The sequence below is a fragment of the Cottoperca gobio genome, chromosome 13, assembly GCF_900634415.1.
Source record: "Cottoperca gobio chromosome 13, fCotGob3.1, whole genome shotgun sequence".
Classification (NCBI taxonomy): Eukaryota; Metazoa; Chordata; class Actinopteri; order Perciformes; family Bovichtidae; genus Cottoperca; species Cottoperca gobio.
This window is the reverse complement of record NC_041367.1, coordinates 1,117,805-1,127,247: the sequence shown is the minus strand read 5'-3', so window position 1 is coordinate 1,127,247 and position 9,443 is coordinate 1,117,805. Positions and strand designations below refer to the sequence as shown.

Here is a 9,443-nt window from a genome sequence, read left to right as displayed (position 1 = left end):
AAGAGGACTCTACTGCACACCTCATAGTCAACGACTGAAAGTTAAAGTCTTTGCTTCACAAAAACAAAGTTTGGTGATCAAGTGACAATCCACAAATCATGCAAAGGTTTCTGTGAGTCCTAATGAGCAGAGGACGGGAACCAGAGGAGCTGCAGGAGACCGAAGGGAGGTCTGACGCTGAAGGTCTATTAGATCTTGTAAAGGAGAAGAGATAATGAACAGAGAATCAGTCACATTGTCTGCCACCATCCATTCTGTCAACCAGCCGCTCTCCCTCGATATTTATCCTAAATCATTGTTTACCTGAAGGTGCGTCACCTAGACGTCTCCTCGTCAACACAGTCAGAGCATCTCCCTGACCTTACCTGAACACTGGGCCCATCTTAACTCTGGTCTCAGCTCCCGTAGACTGAAGATGAGCTGTATGCTTTGAAGAGAACAAGAGACACTGAAGACGTCAGTGTTGGACCTCAGGCCTACTTAAATATAAATATGAGAGGGATAGTCTAGGATCAAACTATGTTTACAGTCTTAAGGTTATATGAAAATATATACGAATAGATAGGTGCGTTCTCACTTACTGGAAATACTCAGTTTGGTGCCGCTGTAGAACCGCTCACGTCGTCTGTTATGTTCCTTGAATTTATCTGACGGTTGAGACAAATTCCTGAATCTCGTCGTCTCTCCAATAAAACATTTTCATTGGCATTTTCGTGTAAATGACCTTCTCCTTCTTCACCCTTCCATGTTTGTTTTTCTTCCGGTTTTGCGCCTGCTGCACAGAGATTTCATCAACTCGCCTACTGAGAATTCTCCAGACAATGAGCGTCTCTAATCACACATGGACTCACAACATTACACAGACAGTCTGATTCGGTTCCAATGATTAGCACTTTTGCGTTCTCACATATAGCTCCTCCGGGTGATGTCTACAATGTGTGGCTGCAGAAGAAGGAGAAGACACAGTACAGTGGATGGAAATGCAAATCAATTAGCATTGTCTTCTGCCAATCTTCTGAAGATTTGAGCAACATTTGGATGGAAACATTTTGTGTGATGTGTGAGAACGTAAAGCAGTAACTAAGGGGGGCGGGGCTTAGCAAACTAAACTACACACTTGTTTAGTGTCTTGTATTACATTACAGGTAATTTAGCAGACACTCTTATACAGGGACAATTTCCCTCGAGCAACTCAGGGTTAAGTACCTTGCTCAGGGTACTTAATGGTGGCAGCCTGGTATTGAACTCCCGACCTTCTAGTGTTTTTTTCAGAAGGCGTACCACTAGGCCATCACCACCCCTCCTGTATTCTCTAAATATCCCTTCCATCATCACTTAATTCTCTCTTTCTTTCAGCCATTTTTCTCCCTTTCACTCACAGTGAAGTTGCTGATAAGTTCTGAGCTCAAACTGAGTGAAGAGACTAAAGCGAGCTCATCCTCTGACTCATAATCCACACACCTGAGACACAACCTGACCGCTACGTCTGCTCAGGTTTCGACGATGATGTAATATTCTGGCTGCGGCCTCAGTACGGCCTCTCTGCCAAAGCTGTAAAGATGTCTGGGAAGGACACGTCTGTGGATCTTCTGCCAGAGGAGACTTCACAAAGTTTCTTCTCCCTCCACTTCTTGGAGAGCTTACAGCTCAGTGACACCAACATTAATTTCCAGATCGCAGGAAAGGAGCGGAGGACTCTGCCAGTTTGAGTTCCACAACAACTCCCAGGTCCAAATAAATGTCATGATATACAGGAAGCCAAGATTGACTGTGTACAACCACGTTAAAGAAAATACTCTTTTCAATTGAAGGGATGCACTGAACGTATATTAAACCGGTTTTATACATGCTGCCTGTATCTGCCTGTAAAGCATGTGTACGGTGCAGTATGTGGATATCCAGCCCACTGCTTTCCCTGTATCACGTTTTATGTCTTTTATCTTTGCCATTTTATTATTGCATTATTTTATATTGTAGATTTTGTGTTCTCTGCTGCAGGTCACTTTTCCCTCAGGGACAAAAATAAATCCTTGAACTTTGAAAACCTGTTTAGTTGCCGTGTTGTTGGGGAGCCTAGGCAACAACTCACAACACATATATGCAAAGACTCTTCCACGTCCTCTTAGCTCTGACTTTGTCGGGATCTGTAACGGAGATTTAATAATTGCTAACCTTTGCTGCAGGCGTCCATTCTCAAAATTAAACATTTTTATCAAAGTTTTCTCGAAGGTGCCAAAACCAAAAGCTGTAATTCTGATTCAGACGAGTTCAGTTTGACATCTGCAGCATGTTGACAGTGACGGAAGTAACTAAGTACATTTACTCAAGAACTGTACAAAGTACTACTTTCTACTTTTTACTTGGGAATTTGTATTTTATGCTATTTTTCTATAGTCAGATATTATTAGTCTTATTATAATTCTATATTGTTGTATAACTATTAACTGTGTATATATATAATATTATATCTCTCTCTCTCTCCCCCCTCTCTCTGTCTCCCCCCTCTCTCTGTCTCTCTCTGTCTCTCTCTCCCCCCCCCTCTCTCTCCAACATATGGTAAGGTTCCTCTGGTTCCTCTGTGTGTTGGCTCCCCCTCTTATAAAAGCTTCTGTGGCTTCTCTTCACGTTCCACGTCCATCAGGTGTTAGTAGCTCCATCAGACACATATTCTCTCCAAACTTCTCAGAAACTTAACTGTTTATAAATGATCCAATATTTCACAGAAAAGCAAACGTTTGAGAGTAAAAACAAAACAAAGATTGTGATGCAGAACTCTCCATCTCTTGATGCATCAGTTAAGCACAATTACTTTGAATGTAGTTAACGTTACACTCCTAAAGGTTTGTATTATTAGGAATAGCCTTTCTACGTCTTTACGTTCTCACAATCACCTCTCCATAGTGTAGATTCTGTTGTTGGTGGAGGAGTCCGCCATTCCCTCACGTAACTCAAATCGTCTTCACCTGCGTGAGGGAGTCGCAGGAAACCAGACGTTCTGTTGTATTTCTGACGGAGCAACAAAGAATGCTTTTTCATTCTTGCACTGGTACTTTTACTAAAGTGAAGGATCCGAGACTTCTTCCACCGCTGCATGTTTGTGTTTCAAACAGAGCTAAAGCGGCTGCTGTGCCACATTTACTTTGAATCACAGATCTCACATCACGCTGCTGAAGCCGTCACAGCGGGGCGGAAAACAGCGGAACATCTTCAAGACCAACAGAAAATGTCATATTTTCCTTTTAACCCTTTTAATTTTGAGGAGGGTTTACCTGATGAATGTGTGTGTAGTTCTGTGTAGTTCAATTGTGACTCATCCAAAAGGTTTAATCCGGAAAGGTACAGTACAAATCCTTCAAAGTGAAGCGAATATTTGAAACTTCTAGAGGTGGCAAGCAGCAGGAAATGACACAAACATGAGCGCATCCCACACCCATCCTCCAGCATCATCTCACTTCAGCTCACACACAATGTACAGAACACACACACACACACACACACACACACACACACACACACACACACACACACACACACATGCATCATTCATTTTACCTTCAAAATAAAATATGCACATAGACTTGGCAGCACTTGACTCACAAATGTAAGCACTCACATGCTACTGGCTTCAGGCTTCACATGCATACTCAAACACACTCACACACACACACACACACACACACACACACACACACACACACACACACACACCATACATCTATATACCCTGGGCAGCTGTTGAGTCAGTCAGTGGGTTTGCTGGTCCGTGGTAATAACAGTGGGGCTGATGGGAAAGCAGCTGAATGTTTAGCGGCTGCAGCAGAGAGCAATCCCAGCATTGCTGCTCCTGCCAGCAACACTACGCACACACACACACTCACTCACTCACACACACACACTCACACACACACGCACACTACGCACACACACACACACACTCACACACACACACACACACACACGCACACACGCTATCTGCCACCCTTTCATCCAACCCCTCCAGTCCTCCCGCCCCTCCCAGTCAGCAGCGACTGGAACATGAATGTCCATTCTCATCAGGGAGGGGGGAGGAGGGGGGAGACAACAGCTTGATATGACCCAGAGGGAACATTCAATAGTGAGATGGAGCATCATGAGGAAATTGAATACATGACTGTGAGAAAACAGGAAATATGATACAGTTTGAGACTTCATTCATACATCTGGGACTAACAGTCCATTATGGTAATTCTTAATGGGGTCGGTGCACACAAAGAGTACGAGCTGCGCAACACACAACAGAGGTAAAGCCCATGAAGTTAGCGTAGGCGGAAGTCACTGGAGTTCGGAGCGATCTTTTTACATCGTGCCGAACGCTAAAGAAAAGAGAAGCTAACAAAATGTGGTTCTACAAAGACAGTGGCACTGTTAGCTAGCAACAATGCCAGCTTCCAAATAAAAAGGTTGCATTAAATATAAAATACTTTTTGTACATATAGATGTCAGGAAACTGGATTCCTGGTCACCTGTCGATGTCCACGGACGGCTGGTTCAACATCGAGCCCAACTGCCTTTTTATTTAAGCTCATAATCGTTTGTTCTACTTCTGGTTTCGTAGTTTTCTCTTCTAAAGGCAGCCATGTTGCACAATGTTTTTTTTGTGTCTGATTGACAGGGGGGGGGGGGGGGGGGGCGTGTTCCGAACATAATCTCATCAGGAAAATGTTTGAGGAAATAAGTGAGAAGAGTAATTTTCTCATAGACTTCTATACAATCAAGCTTCTTTTCGCAACCAGTCGCCCCCTGCTGGCCATCAAAAATAATGCTTTTACCTGCCCTTCTGAAACCGTGCGTCTGCTTCTTCGCAGTGTTGCCTTCACTTCAGTGGGATATTTTAACATTCAAATGTCCCAGGCTTGGGTTTGCTCACATTGATTTTTGAGTATTTAGCAAACAACTTATATAAGTGACCTTTTCTAGCCTGAGACTGAAGATAGAACTGATGAAGATGTTTATACAGTCACATGTCTCTGCATCTAAAGTTCAGCCAGTTCACTGCAGACTGAAACGAGGCCTTCAGTCTCGTAGAGCAGGGAAATCAAATCCAAAAGTATGGTGTAACCAGCATCAGAGGATAATGAAGGCTGAATTAAATAGCAAGCTGACGGTGGAAGTAATGATCTGCTGCGAGAGGCAGTGAGGGTGAGGAACAGGAAACACAAGAGAGCAAAGAGTATATAGAAAAAAACATTTCTTCCTGAGAAAGATAGTAAAAGAAACCATGGAGTATCCATGTTGCTGTTATGAATCACGGAGCAACAACAACCACGTCCTTCAGGCTGAAGTATTGACAGGTGTCGTCGACAGGGGGTCTAATCTCGTTTGGATGTTTTGCCAGTAGCGTTTGTACCTGTGATGTGGAAGGGAGGACATCTGAGTTTATGGACAAATCTGTGTGCGTGTTGTACATGCCAGGCCGTGCAGAGGTGTGTGTGTGTGTGTGTGTGTGTGTGTGTGTGTGTGTGTGTGTGTGTGTGTGTGTGTGTGTGTGTGTGTGTGTGATGCCTGTGGCGTTTCTCTCTCTGCTAGCCCACAGAGCTCCGTATCTGGATACATTCACATGCAGCGGCAGAGCGCTGGGCTTCACTTGATACTCTATCTCGCCTCCAAAATAACAGGCACGCTTCAGCGGGAAATAACTTTTACTTTTTGAGTTTATTTTATACCCAATTAGCCATCAAGAGCACTCCAACAATACCTGATCTGAATCATCAGACTATTAACAATCCACAGGGGAGCCAAGTCATGAGTAGTTGGTGTTTTGAGATTAATTAAATTCTGTGAGGGAGATGTTGATCATCAGCTCTGAAAGTTTGGGTGCTTCACAATCACACCTACTGATGCTCGGCGTGAAGCCGCAGAGACTGACGAAGCACAACAGGACAGACCGCAGCTCCCCACGGCTTCACCGCCGCTTTTCATTTGATCGCACTGAACTGGACGACAATAGATGACAGAGCGAGAACAGAAAAGTCTCTGGATGAAGTGACACAAGTTCAAACTAAATGATATTAGTATTAAGTCTAAAACATAGATGTTGGGCCACTTAACAGCATCTGGCAGGACTGGTGATAACGAATCCGTCTGATGTGCAAACTCAACGTACTTCACACAAACTGCGTGTCAGATATCAAACAGTGACTGGAACTCCTTCCCTGCACGGTGTTCTGACATACAAATTGCAGGGGGGCTGCATCTGACAATTTTTGCAACTTTCTGAAACAACTTGACAAACATACCGACTCGCTCACACGCAACGACCAGGCGTGTGACAACGACCGCCATCACTGAACAACGGAGGACGAGCGCCTCGGAGAGAAGACTTAGTTTGTTCCAAACTTATGGAAACCTTCAAAGTGAACTCCTGTAACAAGAATCAGATTAATCCAGCAGAATCAGACACATCGTCTTTTTCTCCTTAAAACCTGCCGTCTACATTACCCACAATGCAACTAGACAGTCGGAGATTTGGGTGTGTTACGCTAGTAGTGGCTAATGTAGCCTCAAGCTGCTTGTCAGAGATGATCTGCTAAACTAACTCGACTCCACCAGATTGTTTTTCTCAAGTGACGCAATTCATCCTACATTCCTAAAAATATTAAAATCGGAAAAATCTGCCTTTGCACGCCGGAGCCTTTTTTTTGTGCGTCCATATATTTTTTGGAACTATTGTTTTTTTTCATGAACACTTCCACACAGACAAGAATATTACTTTTGTTTTATTTCCGGAAGACGTCAATTTTACTTTAGCTTTCTCACCGCGAATAAAGGCATCGACCAATCACGTTGCGCGGAAGCAACTTTTGTGCAACATGTTTTTGAGTAATAGTAGTTTTTGAAAGTATTGATACATATTCACAACATCCAGTATTCAAGTCACCTGCATTAAGAACTTGAATAAACATTGAGGTTAAATTATAAAAATGTTAACGGTATTATCAAACTCCAGTAAGATGTACAGTAGAACATAAATGTGATTGTTGTATCTGGTAATGTTTCATATTATCCTCTTTAGTGTGGACGTAGATCTGTTGGAGCCCATCGTCAGCGCCCTGGAGGCTGTAGTTGGTGTAGCTTTCCATTCCAGCCTTTCACAATAAAAGCCGTAGAGATATATTATTCACAGGCCAGTATCCGTCACGGTGTGTGACGGCCTGAAGAATGAATATTCAGTGGCAGAAAACGTTGCTTGGCACAGAAAGTGAGAAAAGTGACCCAGACCGAAGTGATTACTCTGTTGATTTGAATTTACCGCAGTTAATATGCAGACTGTGCAAATCAAAAATATACAGATGACTGAATAAAACCCATTAGTAAACCTACAGATGATTATAGAGCCCAGCTTCCCATTAGGTTTTGGATTGTTGGCCAATCCCCTAAAGTTGCAGAGACATAACACTAACAACTTTAAGAAAACTTAACTTACAGTACAAACATTCTCTGCAGGGAGATTAAGGGTTGACAATATACAATATATACATAATATATCTCAGTATCCCTCAGGGTTGTGTCCTTGTTTGATGATTTCACACCTCAGGTTTTCAGTTCTCATACGTTCCTTAACGATGCTCCTTTCCACGGTGCACTTCTAATGTTTTAATGAAAGGACCCAGGAGTGAAGCAATCATTTAGGATGTCTTGTGCATTCACACACTAAGAGTGTTCATGCATGCCTTTTAAAGTAAATACACCATGTTGGAGTCGCTTCCCACATTCTGGCGCGCCGGCAGGGGGGTGTTATGGCAGGTGATGGGGAATTAGAGAAGCGAGAAAATTAAATAGTCTTGAAGGTGGCTCCTCGTAATCGAAAAGGCAATTCCAATCCAACATAATTAAGGCACAACAATGCAATAACTGTCAGCTCATTACAGAGAATAATAAAATTCACATCACAGTGTCAGTCTCACAAATGCCAACTTCAGGCGCCAACTGTGATCATGCAGCCAATCCTTCCCTCTTTAAGAAGAAATTACAATGGAGCTTTGGGTGGAGGCCCATCTGCTTAGACTTCTTATCTCCCAGTCCTCTCCGTCACTAAAGGATTGGATTAGATGAGAGCATGAGAAGGTGTTAGCTTGGTATTCTGACTATAATTAAAAGCATCCAAATGAATATGAATAAAGGAGGAAAACTTTATTTGTTTTCAGGGTTTTTCTTCCTCCTTCATCATCCTGATCTGTTACAGATTAAATACATGTGGACAGTGTGTGAGACCTTAGGATGTGTCATAGCATCGTTAAGCCTCTGTGTGTGCTCAAACACAATGTACACAAATACACTTAGAGCGGATTATTTTTAGTCTTTACAAATTTTCACTCAAAAGACTGGCTTAAAGAATTAGTCTGGTGATATTCCAGATTTGTCTTATTGTTATTAAGTCTCTTAAAAAGACCAAAGCAACAATGATCCGACCAACAAGTACTGTTCCCCCACTACGTTCCCGCACTACGTTCCCCCACTACGTTCCCCCACTACGTTCCCGCACTACGTTCCCCCACTACGTTCCCCCACTACGTTCCCCCACTACGTTCCCGCACTACGTTCCCGCACTACGTTCCCCCACTACGTTCCCGCACTACGTTCCCCCACTACGTTCCCCCACTACGTTCCCGCACTACGTTCCCCCACTACGTTCCCGCACTACGTTCCCCCACTACGTTCCCGCACTACGTTCCCCCACTACGTTCCCGCACTACGTTCCCGCACTACGTTCCCGCACTACGTTCCCTCACTATGTTCCCCCACTACGTTCCCGCACTACGTTCCCGCACTACGTTCCCGCACTACGTTCCCTCACTACGTTCCCGCACTACGTTCCCCCACTACGTTCCCGCACTACGTTCCCGCACCACGTTCCCTCACCACGTTCCCGCACTACGTTCCCGCACTACGTTCCCGCACTACGTTCCCGCACTACGTTCCCTCACTACGTTCCCGCACTACGTTCCCGCACTACGTTCCCTCACTACGTTCCCGCACTACGTTCCCGCACCACGTTCCCTCACTACGTTCCCCCACTACGTTCCCGCACTACGTTCCCTCACTACTCAAAGCAACCACGGCCCCAATAATACGTAACGTTAAGCCTTAATATAATGACAATGGGAGGATATATAAACATTCATCGGCCGTACACAGGAATAGGGAAATTAACGCGGTTAAACATCTATGAGGATTGACTTCCTCGTGGAGCCCCAAGTGGCCATTTGATGAACTGCACATTTTTCCGCATAGGCTTCACTGCTCTGCCCCGCAGTAAATACTCACTTCAGCACCAAGTGTGTATTAATCTGAAGCTGAAAATAGTCCTCAACAGATGCACTGTTTAAGTTTGAGTAACATTTGCTGAGCACACTTAAAAAAGTCAAAGCACAGCCTTGAGGCCCAGTCTGCTCGCATTGCAAAGG

General features: G+C 44.0%; 1 protein-coding gene across 1 annotated transcript; it reads left to right on the top strand.

Annotated features, from left to right (window-relative positions):
- Window positions 1-8,438: 8,438 nt before the first annotated feature.
- Window positions 8,439-9,107, top strand: LOC115017735 (extensin-like). The gene has a single exon (XM_029446422.1). It carries the CDS (start codon window positions 8,439-8,441, stop codon window positions 9,105-9,107), a length of 669 nt encoding a protein of 222 aa, XP_029302282.1.
- Window positions 9,108-9,443: the final 336 nt, after the last annotated feature.

Coding starts and splice junctions, on each gene's coding strand:
- LOC115017735 (XM_029446422.1), top strand. CDS start 8,439: ATGATCCGACCAACAAGTACTGTTCCCCCACTACGTTCCCGCACTACG.